This window comes from Pantherophis guttatus, chromosome 13 (genome assembly GCF_059756535.1).
Source record: "Pantherophis guttatus breed Tessera chromosome 13, ASM5975653v1, whole genome shotgun sequence".
NCBI classification, from domain to species: domain Eukaryota; kingdom Metazoa; phylum Chordata; class Lepidosauria; order Squamata; family Colubridae; genus Pantherophis; species Pantherophis guttatus.
Window position 1 is genome coordinate 6,192,998 of NC_142075.1, and position 20,673 is coordinate 6,213,670.

General features: G+C 46.2%; 1 protein-coding gene across 2 annotated transcripts in view; it reads left to right on the forward strand.

Annotated features, from left to right (window-relative positions):
- The window catches only part of IGF1R (insulin like growth factor 1 receptor), a 236,939-nt gene that overhangs the window by 160,822 nt on the left and 55,444 nt on the right, over window positions 1-20,673 (forward strand). For both annotated transcript variants that reach the window (XM_034435443.3, XM_034435444.3), the window contains exons 3-4: window positions 11,432-11,747; window positions 17,270-17,415. In XM_034435443.3, the coding sequence (XP_034291334.2) occupies window positions 11,432-11,747; window positions 17,270-17,415 (462 nt within the window). The remainder of the gene's footprint in view (window positions 1-11,431; window positions 11,748-17,269; window positions 17,416-20,673) is intronic.

Sequence of the window (20,673 nt, forward strand, 5' to 3'; positions counted from 1 at the left end):
ATCCCAGCTCTGTTTTATCTATCTTTTCCTCCTAATTTTAATTTGAATTCAATATGATGCCAAGAAACTAAAAGAAAACAAAACTAACATCAAATGGACCATTATTTATTTAAATAATCCTTGATTTACAACCATTCATTTAGTGACCATTAACAGAATAACTGAGTTGGAAGGGAGCTTGGAGGTCTTCTAGTCCAACCCCATGCTCAAACAGGAGATTTATTTATTTATTTTATTCGGCTTATATGCCGCCCTATCTCACAATGGACTCAGGGCGGCTCACAACAATAAAACACAAGCCACAATAAAAATAAAGACTAAAATCTAAAAAATTTAAAATTAACCCATTAAAACCTTTAAAACCCCGTCATCAGACCAGGTCAAGGGATTTGAAAAGCCAAGTTTTTAATTCCCGGCGGAAGGTGCGAAGGTCAGGCGCTAGTCGGAGCTCCAAGGGGAGTTGATTCCAGAGGGTGGGCGCCCCAACCAAGAAGGCTCTACCCCTGGGGGCCGCCAGCCGCCACTGTCTAGCCGACGGCACCCTGAGTAGGCCCTCTCTATGGGCGCGAACCGGGCGATGGGATGTTGTTACTGGCTGTAGGTGGTCTGCCAAATATCCTGGTCCTAAGCCATGTAGGGCTTTATAGGTCAATACCAGCACCTTGAATCTCACCAGGAGGGCAACCGGTAGCCAATGCAAACCACGCAGGAGGGGTGTAACATGGGAGTATCGGGATTCTCCCATCACAACCCGCGCGGCTGCATTCTGCACCAGCTGAAGCCTCCGAGTGGTCCTCAAGGGCAGCCCCATGTAGAGAGCATTGCAGTAGTCAATCCGTGAGGTTTCCCATACTACCCCAGACAAGTGACTGTCCAGTCTCCTCTTAAAAACCACCAGAGTTGGAGAACTCACAACTTCTGGTGGCAAGCTGTTCCACTGGTTACTGATTCTGACTGTTAGGAAGTTTCTCCTTAGTTCCAAGGTTGCTTCCCTCCGTGTTAAATTTAGGACGAGACTTGAATAACAAAATAAGGAACCAGTTTAGGATTTTATTACGGGATAGTCCTCGACTTTACGACCTCAATTGAGCCCAAAATCACCGTCGTTAAGCGAGACATTTGTTAAGGGAGCTTTGCTCCATTTTGCAACCTTTCTTGCCTCCGTTGTTAAGGGAATCACTGCAGTGGTTCAGTCAGTCACATGGTTGGTAGTTAAGGGAATCCGACCTCCATATTGACTTTGCTCGTCCGAAGATTGCAAAAGGGGATCGATCACGTGACACCCGACACCCGCCGGGGACCCTGCAACCGTCATAAATGTGAGTCAGTTGCCAAGCGGCTGAATTTTTGATCACATGACCATGGGGAATGCTGCAACAGTGAAAAACAGTCATAAGTAATCAATTGTTTTACTACAAAGGAACGTGTGTGTCCTAGTGATTTTCAGTAGAAGAGAGGTGTTAAGGAATTCCATGAGAGGCTTTGAAGTGGGATAGAAACAGAATTGGAAGGGACTTTGGAGGTCTTCTAGTCCATCCCTCTGCTTAGGCAGGAAACCCTACACCACTTCAGACAAATAGTTATCCAACATCTTCTTAAAAACTTCCAGTGTTGGAGCATTCACAACTTCTGGAGGCAAGTTGTTCCACTTGTTAATTATTCTGTCAGGAAATTTCTCCTTAATTCTAAATTGCTTCTCTCCTTGATTAGTTTCCACCCATTGCTTCTTCTCCTGCTCTCGGGTGCTTTGGAGAACAGCTTGACTGCCTCTTCTTTGGGGCAGCCCCTGAGATATTGGAAGACTGCTATCATGTCTCCCGTACTCCTTCTTTTCATCAAACTAGACACACCCAGTTCCTGCAACCGTTCTTCATATGTTTTAGCCTCCAGTCCCCTAATCATCTTTGTTGCTCTTCCCTGCACTCTTTCTAGAGTCTCAACATTTGTTTTACATCGTGGCGACCAAAACTGGATGTCGTATTCCAGGTGTGGCTTTACCAAGGCCTTATAAAGCGGTACTAACACTTCACGTGATCTTGATTCTATCCCTGTTAATGCAGCTTAGAAGTCATTTTGTTCAGTCCCGTTGAAACTTTGGATGTTCACTAAATGGTCGAGGACTACCAGTACTCTTTTTTTAAAAAAAGAAAAATTACATATTTGGCAACTTGTGCTGCCCACCTGTGATTGGCACAATGCCAGTCTTGGCAGAGCCAGTGCCCTCTCCTTGCCAGAAACTCACTCTCTCCAGCGGAGAGTTTAATTCACCTGATGGGCTCCTTAATCGCTTCGTTTTAGGAGCAGGAAGCACCACCAGTGATCCAAATTAAGGCTAGCATTTTCAATGACAAGCAATCTATTGATTGATTGATTGATTGATTGGTTTGATTTATATGCCGCCCTTCTCCGGAGACTCAGGGCGGCTTACAATGCATTAAGCAATAGCCTTCATACTTTTGTATATACCTGCTCAGTAGGGCTTTTGCCTCCCCCCCCCAAGCGATGTTCTTTTTTATACAAAGTCAGCTTATTGCCCCCACAATCAGGGTCCTCATTTTACCTACCTCGAAAGGATGGAAGGCTGAGTCAACCTTGAGCCTGGTGAGAATTGAACTTGCAGTAATTGCAGGCAGCTGGCAGCTAAGTGCTACTTAACAGCACTTTAGTTCGCAGCAGCACCAAGTCCTCGACTTACGACCCCAACCGAGCCCGAAATTCCCACCGCTAAACAAGGCGGTCATTAAGCAAGTTTTGCCCCATTTGACAACTTTTCTTGGCCACAGTTGCTAAGTGAATCGCTGCAGTTTTTAAACTAGGGTTAGGGGTTAGGGCAGGGGTGTCAAACTCAAGGCCCACGAGCCGCATCTGGGACGTGGTGTGCTTAGATATGGCCCGCGGGGCTGCCCTGGAAACAGCGAAGGACTGGCCCGCGGGGCTTCTGCTAGGGAAAAATGGAGCTCAGGAGGACCGCGGGCGGAGGATTGCAGGAGGCCGTTGCAACTGAAAACGGAGCTCGGGAGCCTGTTTTCGTTGGCAGAACGCTCGGCCCCCCACAGGCGCCCCCCCGACACGAGTGAAGTCGAGCTGTCTACGCCCACCCTGGCCACGCCCCCTTCCCTTAGGTCAAACATAACCCTTATGCGTCCCTCAATGAAATCGAGTTTGACACCCCTGGATTTAGGGTCTTTTGGAGCAAAAATTAATATAAGGCCCGGTCTTATTTTGGGGGAAATACGGTAGTTAACCTTTTAGTGTCCTGCCCGTTGTCTTTTGGCGCTGAGAAAATTGAATGCTTGCACTTGTTTACTGGAAAAGGTTGCACTTAGCCTTCAGCAAATGGTGTTTTTCTTTGTCAGCATTTTTCTGTGTGTGTGTCGCGCTCTTGTTAGATTTATCGTTTCTGAAGTGTCACTTGAATCAACATTCCCCCAAGATTCTCCCTCTCAAAGTCATCGCTTGGGGTGGTATGAATAACTAGGCAGAAGCTGGCAGCAGGAAACAGCCGTCTGCAAAGCAGAGCACCAGCATACATAGCATTATGGGTAGTCCTCAAAGTTACGGCGGCCCTGACTTATGACCTTTGCAGCATCCCCATGGTCATGGGATCCAAATTCGCACGCTTGGCAGCTGGTTCATATTTATGACCGTAGCTGCGTCCCAAGGGCATGCGATCCCCTTCTGTGACCTTCCGACAAGCACAGTCAATGGGGGGGGGGAAGCTGGATTCACTTAATGACCAGGATACTAACTGAACAACAGCAATGATTTGAGCCAATTTGGAATAGTGGTTAAGGCAGCAGGCTAGAAATCAGGGTGAGTTCTAGTGCTGTGTTAGGCACATATCCAGCTAGGTGCTCTTAGGCCAGTCACTGTTTCAGCCCTAGGAAAAAAGGAAGTGCGATTCATAGAATGTAGAATAACAGAATTGGAAGGGACCTTGGAGGTCATCTAGTCCAACCACCTGCTCGAGCAGGAGATCCTATACTAGTGATGGCTAACCTTTTCCTCTTCGTGTGCCAAAAGCATGCACACGCTTTTTCTCTTTATGTGCCGGCACCTATAATGCAATATGCCCCCCCCCCAATGCATGCGCGCACAACCCCCCTGCCCCTGGCACATGCACACGTGCCCCCCATTCCCCTCACATGTGCACGAGGGGTGGGATTCAAAATTTTTTGTAACCTGCACCATGGTGGGGGGGAGGCGTTTTCGTCCTCCCCAGGCTCCGGAGACTTTCTTTGAGCCTCTGAGAGGGCGAAAACGGCCTCCTCTGGGCTTTGGAGGCCCTCCGGAGGCCGGAAATGGGCCCGTTTCCGCACTTCCAGTACTTCTGGAAGGCCCATTTTCCGCCCTCCCCAGGCTCTGGAGGCTTTCCCCGAGACTCCAGGAGGGCAAAAAGCGCCTCCAGGAGGGCAGAGTCCCTCAGGAGTTGGGCGGCATAAAAATGCGACTAATAAATAAATAAATAAATAAAAACCTCCTCCCTCAGGCTCCGGAGTCCTTCCGGAGGCCAGAAACGGGCCCATTTCTGCACTTCCGGAACGTACGCGCTGCACTCCCCTGTGCTCACCCCCCCTCCCATGCATGCACGCATCTCCTGCCCCCTGTGCATCCCGAAAATCAGCTGGGAGGCGCGTGCGCAGTGGAGCTGAGCTGGGCGACAGCTTGCGTGCCCACAGGGAAGGCCTTGTGTGCCAGCTGTGGCACACATGCCATAGGTTCAACCATCACTGTCCTATACCATTTCAGACAAGTGGCTGTCCAGTCTCTTCTTGACAGCCTCCAGTAATTACCCACAACTTCTGAAGCCCAGCCCTTCCACTGGTTGATTATTCTCATCGTTAGGAACTTTTTCCTCCTTTCTAGGCTGCTTCTCTCCTCGATTACTTTCCGATGAGATTAGATTAGGTTGTTTTAATCTAAATGTCCTAATGATCATTAGGACTTCTGATGCTTGGAAGCACTTGGGGGGGGGGGGAATGGATGTGTCAGTGTCAGAACATATCTGGTAAGATTTGAAGCCTAATCGAAAGTTGTCATCGCTGTTTTGAACTCGGGGTGGGGTGGGGGAGGTAGTTTTGTGCTGGAAATATTTATGAATTCGACCCAGTTTGTGGACTTTCCAGAAAACAACCCAATTCTCACTTAAAGAGCCTTGGTGGCGCAGCAGACTAAAGTGCTGTTAAGTAACACCAGCTGCCTGCAATTACTGTGAGTTCAAATCTCACCAGGCTCAAGGTTGACTCAGCCTTCCATCCTTTCGAGGTAGGTAAAATGAGGACCCGGATTGTGGGGGCAATAAACTGACTTTGTATAAAAAAGAATACCGCTTGGGGGGGCCAAAAGCTCTACTAAGCAGGTATATACAAAAGTATGAAGGCTATTGCTTAACATTGTAAGCCGCCCTGAGTCTCCGGAGAAGGCAGCATATAAATCGAACTAACTAACCAACCAACCAACCAACCAACCAACCAACCAACCAACCAACCAATCAATCAATACTATACTACCAAGGCAAGAGCCTTGGTAGTACAGTGGTCTAAAGCACCCTGTTATTAAGACCAGCTGCCTGCAATTACTGCAGGTTCGAATCTCGCCAGGCTCAAGGTTGGCTCAGCCTTCCATCCTTTCTAAGGTAGGTAAATTGAGGACCCAGTTTGTGGGGGCAATAAGCTGACTTTGTATAAATATACAAAAGGATGAAGGCTATTGCTTAGCGCATTGTAAGCCGGCCTGAGTCTCCGGAGAAGGGCGGCATATAAATCAAATTAATTAAAATAATAATAATAATAATAATAATAATAATAATAATAATAATAATAATAATAATAATAATAATAATAATAAAAAAGTATGGTTCATTGACATTGCAATACCTGGTGATGCACGAATTGAAGATAAGCAGCAAGAAAAAATCACAAAGTACCGGGACTTACAAATTGAAGTTGAGCGACTGTGGAAAAAGAAATCGTATGTTGTCCCGATTGTAATTGGAGCCCTCGGAGCAATACCCAAAGGGCTACCCTGCTATTTAGAAATTCTAAATTTGCCGGACTTGAACATTTTGACTCTACAAAAAACCACCTTACTCGGAACAGCTTACATCCTCCGACGATACCTTAACAGTTCCTAGGTCCTTGGTTAGGACTCGAGCTGCTGAGCTATTAACCAGCCTCAAAGGCTGTGAATCTCACTAAAGATTAACCAATAAATAATAATAATAATAATAATAATAATAATAATAATAATAATAATAATAATAATAATAATAATAATAATAATAATAATAATAATAAACAAACGTAGCTATGTAGCTGTGTCTTTTCTAGTTCGAGGGGTCTCTTTGCCAGTTGGCTACAGATGAATTTGGGAGCGATCCATCGTTCCAAAGCCCTGTCCGTTTCTTATTCTTTATTTAATAAAATGCACGTGGCAAACCTGTAATATTCCTTAGATATGGTGAGCAGAGCCCTTCAGAGGCAATGGCTTTGTCTGATATCCTTGTGTAAAGGGGAAATCTCATTATCATGCTAAATCTTAAGTTTTGGCACTGACGGTGGGGGTGGGGGGGGGAGTCCTCCATCTGCTTCCAAGGCTTACTGTCTGTGGAGTTACTGAAAAAAAATCTCTTAATAGCCTTGGAGACTTCTAATATTTACAGGCATCGAATGAGGCTCATCTCGCTTGGAGGTGAAACAAGTCTGGCGTCTGAGCAAAGAGAGTTCTTGCGATGCGGAGCTAATACCAGCTCACTATTTCAGCCACTTGCTCCAGATAATTCTGGAAACCCTTTCTGGAAAGGAGAGGGAGGAGAGGGGGTCAACTTATTGTCCAAAGCACCAGAGGGGCAGGATAAAGAAACGGTGGATGGAAACTAATCAAGGAGAGAAGCAACCTGGAATGAAGGAGAAACTTCCTAACGACGAGGATAATTAAACCAGTGGAACGGCTTGCCACAAGAAGTTGTGGGTGCTTCCATCCCTGGAGGTCTTTAAGAAGAGACTGGACAGCTGATTCTCTGAAATGGTATAGGGCAGTGATGGCTAACCTTTTTGCCATCGTGTGCCAAAAGCGGGGGGAGCACACCCATAATTCAATGCACCCCCGTGCCCCGCCCCCCGTGCATGCACGTGTGATCCCCCCGTGCTCCCCTGGCTTTTGGCATGCGGTGGGACCGGTAGGCCTGTTTTTCGGCCTCCTCGGGCTCCAGAGGCTTTCTAGGAGCCTGGGGAGGGCGAAAACGCATTGCAATTGCTTAGCGCATTGTAAGACGTCGTGAGTCTCCGGAGAAGGGCGGCATATAAATCAAATTAAAATAAATAAATAAATAAATTTTAAAAAAACCAGACTTTCCCACCTCCGAGAGGCCCTCCAGAAGTCGGAAACGGCTTGTTTTCTGACTTCCAATGGGCCCGGAAGGCCTGTTTTTCGGCCTCCTCAGGTTCCAGATACTTTATAGGAGCCTGGGGAGGGTGAAAACGGACTTCCCTATCCCCCGGAGGCCCTTCAGAAGCCGGAAACAGCCCATTTCCCGACTTCCGATGGCCCGGAAGGCCCGAAAATCAGCTGGGCGGTGCACGCATGTGTACTGGAGCTGAGCTAGGGCAACGCTCGTGTGCCCTCAGATATGGCTCCGCATGCCACCTGTGGCACCCATGCCATAGGTTCGTCATCACGGGTATAGGGTTTCTTGCTTGCAGACTAGGAGACGTCCGAGGTCCCTTCCAACTTTTTTCTGATTGAAATGGCCATTGCTTATCTTTAGCTTGAAATAAAAATAAAAGCCCGAAGCCACTTGCAGCTAGGTTGGTGCGATATCACAATCATTGTTGCTTCTCAAAGGTGGGAAGGGTCAGGAAGAGGCCGCTGGTTCTTTTGCTGTCATGAGCAAACATAGTTTTGCGGTAGAGCGCATGTTTCATAGGCATAAAATTCCTAAGACTTTTATTCCCATATTTTATTCAGTCTTTGGCATCTCTGGGATAAGTAGCTGAAAAAACAAGCAGGGCAGAAAGCATCAGTAGAAGAGAATATTTGCAGTTTAGGATTGAATTTGGGGTCGTTGGTGCGCTCTGAGCTGGGTGGATTTCTTGCAAACGTTTCATTACCCAACTAGGTAACAACATCAGTGGTAGAAGGGAGGGGGAGGAGGAGGACTGGGGCCCATGATGTCTCTGAGCTTGGTTGTTTTCTTGTAGATGCTTTGTTATCCCAACTAAGCAAGGGGTATCAAACTTGCGTCGTCACAGCATCGTCACATGACATATTGGGACTTTCCCCCCTTCACTAAACTGGGCGTGGGTGTGGCCAGCACGTGACACATCCGGCCCACGGGCCACGAGTTTGACAGATTATATTAGGCAATATAATCAATGATAGAATGAAGGGGGGTTTTTGGGAGGAGAAAGAAAGGCTTTGAGGACCACATAAGCAGCTTCTGGAAGATGCTGGAGTCCTTACTGCTTTTGGATGTTCAAGATAAAAGCAAGTGTGTTTTTATTAGCTTTGGTTGCTGTATCAATTGGGATCCAACTTTTTAAACGTGGACCTTCAAAGGATAGTAGTTTTAAATTCTGGACTGATTATTAAAAGTATGTTTTCAGGTTCTTGAAGATATTGTTGGTTAGCATCTGATTATCCTAAGGCAGTGATGGCTAACCTTTTTGCCGTCGCGTGCCAAAAGCGGGGGGGGGGTCGCGTGCGTGTTTGCCCACACCCATAATTCAATGTCACCCCATGCCCCGCGCATGTGCATGCGACCCCCCCCACGCTCCCCACACTTTTGGCCCATGATGGCACGGTGGACCCAGTAGGCCCGTTTTTCGCCTTCCCCAGGCTCCAGAGGCTTTCTAGGAGCCTGGGGAGGGCGAAAACGGCCTTACCCACCTCCCCGGAGGCCCTCCGGAGGCCGGAAATGGCTCGTTTCCCAACTTCCAGTGGGCCCGGAAAGCCTGAAAATCAGCTGGCTGGTGCGCGCAAGTGCGCTGGTGCTGAGCTAGGGCAACGCTTGCATGCCCACAGATATGGCTCCGTGTGCCACCGGTGGCACACGGGCCACAGGTTCGCCATCACGGTCCTAAGGGCTGTCTGGGCTTGCCCATTAGCTGTAGTAATAGCTTGCTTTATCTTGCACCTATTACCAAATACGTCACAAGATTACACTAAGATATTGTGTTTATCCTTGATTTATCGGCTAGGTGTGAGTTTATTCCTCTGTTGCATTGGCTGTTTGAGATATATCTTGCATTTTCTATGGTGAAACTATTACGGACATTCTAGGAGTGGTTGAGAGGCTATATCATTAATTAACTTGATTGATGCAGCAAATTGTAATTAAACGTGCTTCGGTTACACAGTTGTAATCCCATAATCTTCAAATGTACTTACCTTTTGTTGTTCTTTTAACTATTTAGTTGTGCCCAACTCTTATAGGCAAGTATTCTCCATGTTACCCTGTCAAGCACAGTTTCTTTTAATTGTTGGATGTTCAACTTGGTATCAGATTTGATGTGATCAAGCCAGCATGTTCTTTAACCAAATAACAGAGTTGGAAGGGACCTTGGAGGTCTTCTAGTCCAACCCCTGCTCAAACAGGAGACCCTATACCATTTCAGACAAATGGTTGTCCAATCTCTTCTTAAAAACCTCCGGTGATGGAGCATCCGCAACTTCTGGAGATGTTCTAACTGTCAGGAAATTCCTCCTTAGTTCTAGCTTGGTTCTCTCCTTGATTAGTTTCCATCCATTGCCCTGCCTTCAGGTGCTTTGGAGAAAACCTTGACCCCCTCTTCTTTGTGTCAGCCCCTTAGATATTGGAACATGTCAGCCCTAGTCTTTCTTTTCATTAAACTCAACTGCCTTGCAGTGGAAATTTTGGGCTCAGTTGTGGTCGTGGGCCGAAAACTACCTGTAATGTACCTTGTCTTGCCTTGATTTACTACTGTAATAGCGTTACTACTTTAGTGGGGTAATATGTGATGGTGACAATTACACTGTGCATGAGGTCATTCCCTCGACAGCTGAAATGATAAAAGAGGAAGTAAAAAAGAAGACGAGATGGCCGTTTAAATAATATGGGTATTTTGAAGTTTATATGTAACTTTTTGTGTGTGTGGCTTTAGGCGCACCATGGATATGTCAATCATTGTAAGTTGCAATGCATCGGAATGAAACTGGTGGCTTACAGATTTGATAAATATTTCATTCCCTTGGACACCGATGTTTCTAAACTATGTCATATGAAGAGATTGGACTGCCATTCATCAGAAATGGTGTAGGGTCTCCTGCTTGGACGGGGTTGGACTAGATGATCTACAAGGTCCCTTTCAACTCTGTTAATGTAATGTAATCTAAACTAGACATACCCAATTCCTGCAAAGCAAAATTCCTCTTTGCTTGCCTGTTATTTATTGTTTCCCTAACCATTCCTAGTTATCATTGCCTTCTCCAATGAATTGATATGGCCAAAGTAAAGCATATGTGGTCTTATGATTTTACCTTTTTTTAAAATTTGATTGATATGCCGCCCTTCTCCGGAGACTCAGAGCGGCTTACAATGCGTTAAGCAATAGCCTTCATACTTTCGTATATTTATACAAAGTCAGCTTATTGCCCCCACAAACTGGGTCCTCAATTTACCCACCTTAGAAAGGATGGAAGGCTGAGTCGACCTTGAGCCTGGTGAGAATTGAACTCGCAGTAATTGCAGGCAGCTGGATGTTAAATGCTGCCTTAGGAGGCATTAGCCTCCTACGCCACTCAGGCTCTTACCTCATCACCTTCTAGTGATGTTTTGGTTTTATACAATTTAAATACCTCGGTTAGTTACCCTGGCTGTGCATGGTATACTCAGTAATTCACTCTAGCACCACAGTTCAAAGGCATCAACTCTTCTTCAATCAGCCATTCTTAGTGCACATGTTGAGTTATTGCCATAAAGTGTTCTGGTGAGATTTTCACAGGGTAGTTCACCATTGCTTTTCCTAACCCTCCAGATTTTGTGACCAGAATCAACCTTATGATTGGGTTCCTTTTGCAGTTAACTCCTTGTTAAAAGTCTAGTTTTGGGAAACCTTTGATGGCAAGAGGAGCCAAATGGAAACTGATGAACTTTAGCCAAGTTTAAGAGCCCTGGTGGTCAGAATGCAGTAGTGCAGGCTAACTTATGCTCACTGCCAGGAGTTCGATCCTAACCGGCTCAATATTGACTCAGCCTTCCATCCTTCCGAGGTTGGTAAAATGAGGACCCAGATTGTTGGGGGCAAGAGGCTGACTCTGTAAACCGCTTAGAGAGGGCTGCAAAGCACTGTGAAGCGGTATATAAGTCTAAGCGCTATTGCTATTGCTAAAATCATGTCAACTGTTGGTCTTCCCTTCCTTCCAATTTAAGATAGTCTTTTCATGCCTCCTGCTCTGTTCTCTCTCTTTCCAGCCTGTCCCAGTTCCTGTGGCAAACATGCTTGTACAGACCAGAATGAATGCTGTCACCCTGAATGCTTGGGCAGCTGCACCTCACCCCACAACAGCTCGGCCTGTGTGGCTTGTCGCAACTACTACCACGATGGCACCTGTGTTCCTACCTGCCCACCCAACACCTACAAGTTTGAGGGCTGGCGTTGCATTACCAAGGAGAACTGTTCCCGGATCCCTTCCTCGGATCTACTTGGGGAATATGAGAGCTTTGTGATCCATGACGATGAGTGTGTACAAGAGTGTCCCCCAGGATTTGTGCGCAACGATACCCAAAGGTAACGGGGAACGCTTGTGTTTACACACAGGAAGGGCAAGTGCAGGGGTGAAATCCAGCAGGTTCTGACAGGTTCTGGAGAACCAGTAGCGGAAATTTTGAGTAGTTCAGAGAACCGGCAAATGCCGCCTCTGGCTGGCCCCAGAATGGAGTGGGAATGGGGATTTTGCAGTATCCTTCCCCTGGAGTGGGGTGGGAATGGAGATTTTGCAGTATCCTTCCCCCTGGAGTGGGGAGGGAATGGGGATTTTGCCGTATGCTTCCCCTGGAGTGGGGTGGGAATGGGGATTTTGCAGTATGCTTCCCCTGGAGTGGGGTGGGAATGGGGATTTTGCAGTATCCTTCCCCTGGAGTGGGGAGGGAATGGGGATTTTGCAGTATCCTTCCCCTGGAGTGGGGGTGGGAATGGGGATTTTGCAGTATGCTTCCCCTGGAGTGGGGTGGGAATGGAGATTTTACAATATCCTTGCCCCAGGAGTGGGGAGAGAATGGATTTTGCAGTATCCTTTCCTTGGAGTGGGGTGGGAATGGAGATTTTGCAAGATCCTTCCCCCAGGAGTGGTGAAGGAATGGGGATTTTGTAGTATCCTTCCCCTGGAGTGGGGTGGGAATGGAGATTTTGCAATATCCTTCCGTCAGGAGTGGGGTGGGAATGGAGATTTTGCAGTATCCTTCCCCTGGAGTGGGGTGGGAATGGGGATTTTGCAGTATCCTTCCCCTGCCACGCCCACCAAGCCACACCAAACCCGCCAAGCCACGCCCACAGAACCGGTAGTAAAAAAAATTGGATTTCACCACTGGGCAAGTAGCTTTGATTTTTTTTTTCTTGCTGGTGGGGATGAGAAAGAGTCTGAACCCTTAATGGGGGCCTCTAAGAATGTTTCAAATACAGGAAGTCCTTAATTTATGTCCACAATTGAGCCTAAAACCTCTGTTGTTGAATGAGACAGTTGTTGAGTGAATTTTGCTCCATTTTAAAATCTTTCTTGCCACAGTTGTTAAAGAAAGTCACTATACTTGTTAAGTTAGTAAGACGGTTATTAAGTGCATCTGATTTCCCCATTGATTTTGCTCGTCGCAAAAGGGATCACATGACCCTGCGATCGTTGTAAATGTAAGTCAGTTGCAAAGTGCCCGAATTTTGATCGCTGCAACAGTCACAAGTGTGAAAAATGGTCGTAAGTTACTTTTTTTCCCAGTGCCGTTGTAACTTCGTAGGTCACTAAGCAAATGTCTCTAAATCGAGGACTGTAATTTGCTGAAGTTACGTCCTGTGAAATCGACAGAGATTACTAAATTAGTGAATACTGAATTGCTGTTCCCAGGGAAATAAAAGATAGGATTTCTGGAAGAGTCTGGTTACAAAATTTTCATCAACCAGATGAGCCGAGGAGTACCTGTATCCTGTATATCAGGGGTGTCAAACTCAATTTCATTGAGGGACGCATCAGGGCTGTGGTTGACCTCGGGGGGGGGGGGCGCTGGTGGGGGTGTGGCCAACTGGATGGGCAGGGCCAGCTTGACACTACTCCCCAAACTGCTGGCATGTTTCCTCTTTGCACTGGGTAGACCGGGCCAAAGTGACACGGGCAGGGGTAAAATGCACTTACCTTCACTACCGGATCGCAAATGTGAGCACTCGCACGCATGCGCTCACATACAGAAGGTCAAAAACGGGACATGATGACATCCGGGCGGGTGGGCGGAGCCTCCGGATCCTACCAGATCGTGCAAGCTGGATAGATCCGGCTGAATTTCACCACTGGACGTGGGTAGACTGGGCCAGCCCCTTACATTTCCCAGGACGGCCCGGCGGGCCAGATCCAACCACATCGCGGGCCGCATGCAGCCCGCAGGCCTTGAGTTTGTCACCCCTGCCCTGTGAAAAATAGACCATCCAACTTTTAACCAAAACGCCAATGAAAAACGTGCCTCCTGCAGTTACGCCAATTGCAAAAAAATCAAAACACACGAACGTTTCAGCTTATCCACGGGTGGCACATTTTTTTCGCGGGGTTTCGTTTAAAAATTCGCCGGTGCGGCTTAACTCCAGTCTGAACTGATCCGCCAGTCTATCCAAGAATTGATTGTTGTTGCGATGCCGAAATGAAATAAGTGCCGAATCCGCTTTTATCGGCTGCCTGATTAAGAGCCGTCGGCATTCCTGATCCAGGGGTAATTAAAAAGGAAATATTTCTTCTGCAGAGGGAGAATTCCCTGCGGGGATTTTTAAATTGTTTTTAATGACCTGGATGGTGCCTTTTTATTTGGGTTGAGTTGAGCCGGCTGATGACGTCTGGCGTCCCTTGTTTTGTGTGAAGCTGTCCAAACACACCTCTCCTTTTTTTCCTGCCGAAGAATTTCTAGTTTACATACAGGTGCAAAGCAGTGATCTCTGCCCCCCAGCTGGAAAGCGAATGTTTACCTGGAAACGGTGTTTTTCCTCCGCTACTATCTGGCCACTTGTGTTTTCAAGCAATTAAAAGCACTCATTAAAAAAACAAAATAGAGGGGCAGGTGTTTATTTTATCCAAATGGAAAAAAAGAGGGATGGAAAAGAGGGAATGATAGCCAGTATGCTTGTGGCATTTGTGTCCGTGTGTGTGCTCGAGTGTGTTTTCCTGCTCCAGTCTCCCTTGATCGCACACCCATCACTTGCAAACCGAAGGACCAAAAATTCTTAGTGTGCGTCTCAAAAGTTTCTGGCGTGTATCAACAGTGCCTTGTGCTGAAGCATTTGAAATATGAGCTTGTAAATTCATGTAAAGTATCATGGGAGCCACTGGATTGCAAAAATACCATGTGACTCAGCCGGGAATCAGCTGATAGAGGGGGGGGAGGGGGAGAGAGAAAGGGAAGGAAGGAAGGAAGGAGAGAGAGAGAGGAAAGAAAGAAAGAAAGAGAAAGAAAGAAAGAAAGAAAGAAAGAAAGAAAGAAAGAAAGAAAGAAAGAAAGAAAGAAAGAAAGAAAGAAAGAAAGAAAGATCAATCTTGTCCTTGTGGCTTGCACGCTAAATTCGAGCCAAATTTGTCAGTGCAATACAAAGGCAACAAAGAGAAATCTGGATGTGTTGTGCAATATAGAATCAGGTAATTAAAATTCAGACGCTTGGCAACTGATTCATATTTATGATGGTTGCAGAGACCCGAGGACACGTGACCACTTTTTGTAACTTTCTGACAAACAAAATCAATTGAGGAAATCAGATTCACTTAAAAACCTGCATTACTAACTTAACAACCTCAGCGGTTCACTTAACAACCGTGGCAAGAAAGCTCGTAAAATAGGACAAAATTCACTGATAAATGTCTCGCTTAGCAGCAGATATTTTGGGCTCAATTGTGATTGTAGGTCAAGGACTACTTCTGTTGCATTACTTGTACTTCCAAGAGTTCAATTCTGAGCCTTCCATTCTTCTGAGGACCCAGATGGGTGGGGGGGGGGGACCAAATGCTGACTCCGTAAACTGCTTAGAGAGGGCTGTGAAGCACTGTGAAGCGGTATATAAGTCTTAAGTGCTATTGCTCTCCTGGACAAATGACTATCCAATTTTTTCTTGAAGGCCTTCAGTGGTGGAGCATCCACAACTCTGGGAGACAAGTTGAATGACCAAATCGATCCAATTTAAACTCACTTCCAGAGATGTTTCAAATATGATCTTGCAGAAGAGATATGAAACACATCCAGGGGTGAAATGTAAAATTTGTTACTACCGGTTCTGTGGGCGTGGCTTGGTGGGGGGGGTAATGTGACTGGGTGGGCGTGGCCAACTTTTTTTTTTTTAACTTTTCAAAGCATTTTTTCTACAACCACTTCGGCCGAAAAGGTTGCAGAAAAAAATGCTTTGAAAAGCCTCTGACGATCCCAGCTGAGCCGCGGGATCATCAGAGGCGCTTTTTTTTTAACTTTTAAAAGAACTTTTTCAGCCGAAGAGGTTGTAGAAAAAAAATGCTTTTAAAAGTAAAAAAAAAAAAAAAAGCCTCTGATGATCGCGCGGCTCAGCTGGTGTGGTGGTGGTGGTGGCGCAGGGATTTTTGCTACCGGTTCTCCGAACCACCTGCCGCCATTGCTACTGGATCGGGTGACCCGGTCCGAACCGGGAGCATTTCACCCCTGAACACATCCATTCTGTTATGGGTATCTTGTATCCAAAGATACTTAATAAATCATAGAATCGTAGGCCTGGAAGGGACTTTGGAGGTCTTCTAATCTAGACCAACCCTTTGCCCAAGGCAGGAGACTTTACACCATCCCGGACAAATGGTTGTTCAGTTTTTTCTTAAAAACCTCCAGAAATGGAACACCCACAATTTCAAGCAGCAAGCTATTCCATGGATTAATTTTTCTCACTCTCAAGAAATGTCCTTACCTCTAGGTTGGGTTGCCCAATCATACTTTGTTAGAAAGATCCCCTCAGGAGTAGCAATAGCATCTAAACTTATATACCACTTCGTACTGCTTTACAGCCCTCTCTAAGCGGTTTACAGAGTCAGCATATTGTCCCCCAATTATCCGGGTCCTCATTTTACTGACCTTGGAAGGATGGAAGGCTGAGTCAACCTTGAGCCTGGTGAGATTCGAACTGCCAAATTGCAGGCAGCCGGCAGTCAGCAGAAGTAGCCTGCAGTACTGCACTCTAACCACTGAGCTACCATGGCAATAGAAAAGGAATAGGGATAGGGATAAGGAAAGGGATAGGACAGGACAGGACAGGACAGGACAGGACAGGATATCTTAGTCTTAGTCTTAGTCTTAGTCTTAGTCTTTATTTATTGATTAGCCCTTGGGCCATATCAAAAATGCAGAGCTCCAGAAACAATTACTACAAAAATTTGGTAGAAACAAATTAAGATAAAATTGGAATAGGAATAAAACACGATTTAAAATGTGTTCATTTTAAATTTCATTTAAAATGAAATTAGAGTAAAATACAATCTAAAATAAAATCAGAATACAATACAATAATTTGAGATACAAATTAAATAGGATTAAAATTATATTACAATGTCACCCCTGCATCTACCCAATCAGTCTTAAAACTACTACTAGAATTACATTATTAAGTCAAATGCTCTTTCCTGCAATCCTACCCTATTCTGCTGCACCAACTTTGTCCTTTTTTCCATCAATTTTATAGCAAATTTAGCAATCCATTTCACCAGCTGCAAGTTAGAACCTAACAAATAATGTTGCAAGAAGCGCTCTTTAGACTTAGGGGTGTGCTGGCGTAAAAGATCCTGCCAAGATAACATAGCAACAGCAATAGCAATAAGATTTAAATACCGCTTCACAGTGCTTCACAGCCCTCTCTAAGCGGTTTACAGGGTCAGCATATTGTCCCCAACAATCTGGGTCCTCGTTTTACCGACCTCGGAAGGATGGAATCAACCTTGAGCTGATCAGGATCGAACTGCTGGCAGCCAGCAGAATTAGCCTGCAATACTGCATTCTAACCGCTGCGCCACCATGGCTCATGAAAGGGTCATTCATGCTCATCTCTTCCTATCCTTTGTCTTTTACCAGCATGTTCTGCAGCCCTTGTGAGGGACCCTGCCCCAAAGTGTGCGCAGATGACAAAATCATGATGATCGACTCCGTCACCTCGGCACAGACGCTCCAGGGATGCACCGAAATTAGAGGGAACCTTCTTATCAACATCCGCCGTGGGAGTAAGTTTACACTGGATTGGGAGAGCGTAAAGAGTTGGTGAGGGGACGCGGTGGCTCAGCGGCTAAGACACTGAGCTTGTCGATCGAAAGGTCGGCAGTTCAGCGGTTCGAATCCCTGGTGCTGCGTAACGGGGTGAGCTCCCGTGACTTGTCCCAGCTTCTGCCAACCTAGCAGTTCGAAAGCAGGTAAAAAATGCAAGTAGAAAAATAGGGACCACCTTTGGTGGGAAGGTAACTGCGTTCCATGCACCTTTGGTGTTGAGTCATGATGACCACACGACCACGGAGACGTCTTCGGACAGTGCTGGCTCTTCGGCTTTGAAACGGAGATGAGCAGCGCCCCCTAGAGTCAGGAACGACTAGCACATATGTGCGAGGGGAACCTTTACCTTTACCTAAAGAGTTGGTAACCCTGGTTGACTGTGACAACCCCTATATGAGCTTCTAAAGTGCACATTGTTCTAAAGAAACCATGAATGGAGTTTTATGGTTTCCCCAACTGCTCTCACTCCACTCTGGAACACATGGGAAGCGTGTTAAAATGCATACATGATGCCTGGAGGGGACATTCTGAAGCTGCAAGACAGACATACTTAAATAAATGGCAGAGTATGTTAGATATGTCAACCCTGCATTTCATTCATGATCAATTGTAATTGTCCTTTTCCCTTTGGCTACTCAGTGGTTAAAAATACGTTGGGTTTTTTTCAAAACAACAAAACAAATTAAGTTCTTTTTAAAATAATAAAGTACCAGCTTTGGAGAATGCTTTTCACTTCCCATGGAAAACACCTTGTGTTTCGCAGGAGAGGTTTTCCGCAGGTAATCCCAACGAATTCCCAAGGTAGCATTGCAGCAGGATCAGAGTTCCGGGAGGAAAGAGAGAAGAGGGCTTACTGGTAGTCTTGATAAGGTTTAGGGGTTTTCTAAATTTGTATTGTCTCCCTCGTGTTGGGTGGCACATCAGTGAATCTAATTATTTGCCCAGTGGCAAATATTTCTCTGCAGTCTACATGATGCCCTCTTCAAACCCTGGCACCAGACTTCCCACCTTGGTATTTCTCAGGGCTGAGTTGGCCATGTCTAGTACATGTCTTAACAGAAAATGAGTGTTCAGTTAACGATTTGTCAGAGTGATGAGTCACCTTCTGGGAAAATTCCAACTGTCTCTTTCTTTCTTTCTTTCTTTCTTTCTTTCTTTCTTTCTTTCTTTCTTTCTTTCTTTCTTTCTTTCTTTCTTTCTTTCTTTCCTCCTTCCTTCCTTCCTTCCTTCCTTCCTTCCTTCCTTTTTTCTCTTTCTTCCCTCCCTCTCTTCCTTTCCCATCCCTTCCACCCGCCTTTTCCTTCCTTCCCATCCCTCCCAAACCCCTTCCCTGCCCTTTCCCTTCCTTCCTCCCTCCATCTCTCCCTCCCTCCCTCCTTCCTTCCTTTCTTCTTCCCTTCCCCCTTCTCCTCTTCTCTCTCTCTAGCTCTCCCTCCCTCCCTCCTTCCTTCCCATCCCTCCCAACCCCCTTCCCTTCCCTTCCCTTCCCTGTCCTTTCTCTTCCTTCCTTCCTTCCTTCCTTCCTTCCTTCCTTCCTTCTTCCCTTCCCCCTCCTCCTCTTCTCTCTCTCTCTTCCTCCCTCCCTCTCTCTTTCCTTCCCATCCCTCCCAACCCCCTGCCCTGCCCTTCCCTTCTCTGCCCTTTTCCTTCCTTCCTTCCTTCCTTCCTTCCTTCCTTCCTTCCTTCCTTCCTTCCTTCCTTCCTTCCTTCCTACCTACCTACCTACCTACCTACCTACCTACCTACCTACCTTCCTTCCTCCCCATCCCTCCCTCCCTCAGAAGGAACACAGTTGGCCCAACCTGAAGAAGGAGAACATTCATTTGATTTGAAGGCTGATAACGCCCCCATTTCATCAGTTAGAACCCCACAAACGCCACGCAGTTGTCTCTGCCCCTGCTTTGGGGACCCCCTGTTATCCTCTCCTGTTTTAAGTCAAGCAGCCTTGTGGCTCCTCTCTTATGATACCTTCAGACATTTTACAAGGCAGCCTCCCCGAACGTCTTCGAAGTCGTTTCCCTTCTCATCCAAGAAGCTTCTTCGGCTCCGGAGAAGCTTCTTGGATGAGAAGCGAAACGTCTTCAAAGAAACGCCAGAAAGTCCAGTTGCCTCTTGGAAAAAAAGCGCCTTTGGGACGCCCGTGTCCTGGATGACCGAGAACCTCCGTAGACTTTCTGAGATAAGGTTCTTGCTTAGAAATTGGGCCTGGTTGCAAAGTCAGCAAAAAGAAGGCATTCTTGTTGGCTTGAGTCACCTGAACCCACCCAAAAATAACTCCGTTCGGATTTTCTTTGAAGTTCAGTGCTGTAGCGAAAGTTTCTGGGAAACTTAAAATGCCTGAATTCCTCAAAAGAACTTAGTCCTTGAAGAAACAGGCTGATCCTTTTTAAGAGGCTGGAAGGAATGTCTCCTCTCTGTTCAGCTGCCTGCTGTAAACATTCCCCCCATGGGCCGCCTCCCGTTTATTATGAGTTTGTTCCGATTTCCCCAAAGAGGCCCCTCGGATGGTTTAATCTCGGTCGAAACTTTATTCGACGGAAAAGGATTGTATATCACACAAGCACTTAGGCTCGGCTTGCTCCGTTGAGTACGGACAATGAGTGAGTTGATGCTGGTTGGTTTTTTCACTTTTGGAGGCAGAAAGGACGAAGAGAGAGGTCTTCAAACTTGGCAGCTTTAAGACTTGTGGACTTCAACTCCCAGAATTCTCCAGCCAGCATAGCTATGCTGGCTGGAGAATTCTGGGAGTTGAACTCCACAAGTCTTAAAGCTGCCAAGTTTGAAGACCTCTGGACTAAGAGATCTAGACACTTCAGGGACCTTCTAGCTTTATCAGGGACAATCTACTTCTAATTTATTAAACAATGTGAGTTAACAGGAAAAAGATATTGCAGAATAACAAAGTTGGAATCTATGCTGGCTGGAGAATTCTGGGAGTTGAACTCCACAAGTCTTAAAGCTGCCAAGTTTGAAGACCTCTGGACTAAGAGGTCTAGACACTTCAGGGACCTTCTAGCTTTATCAGGGACAATCTACTTCTAATTTATTAAACAATGTGAGTTAACAGGAAAAGGATATTGCAGAATAACAAAGTTGGAATCTATGCTGGCTGGAGAATTCTGGGAGTTGAAGTCCACAAGTCTTAAAGCTGCCAAGTTTGAAGACCTCTGGACTAAGAGGTCGAGACACTTCCAATTATGGCTTGCTTTATGGCA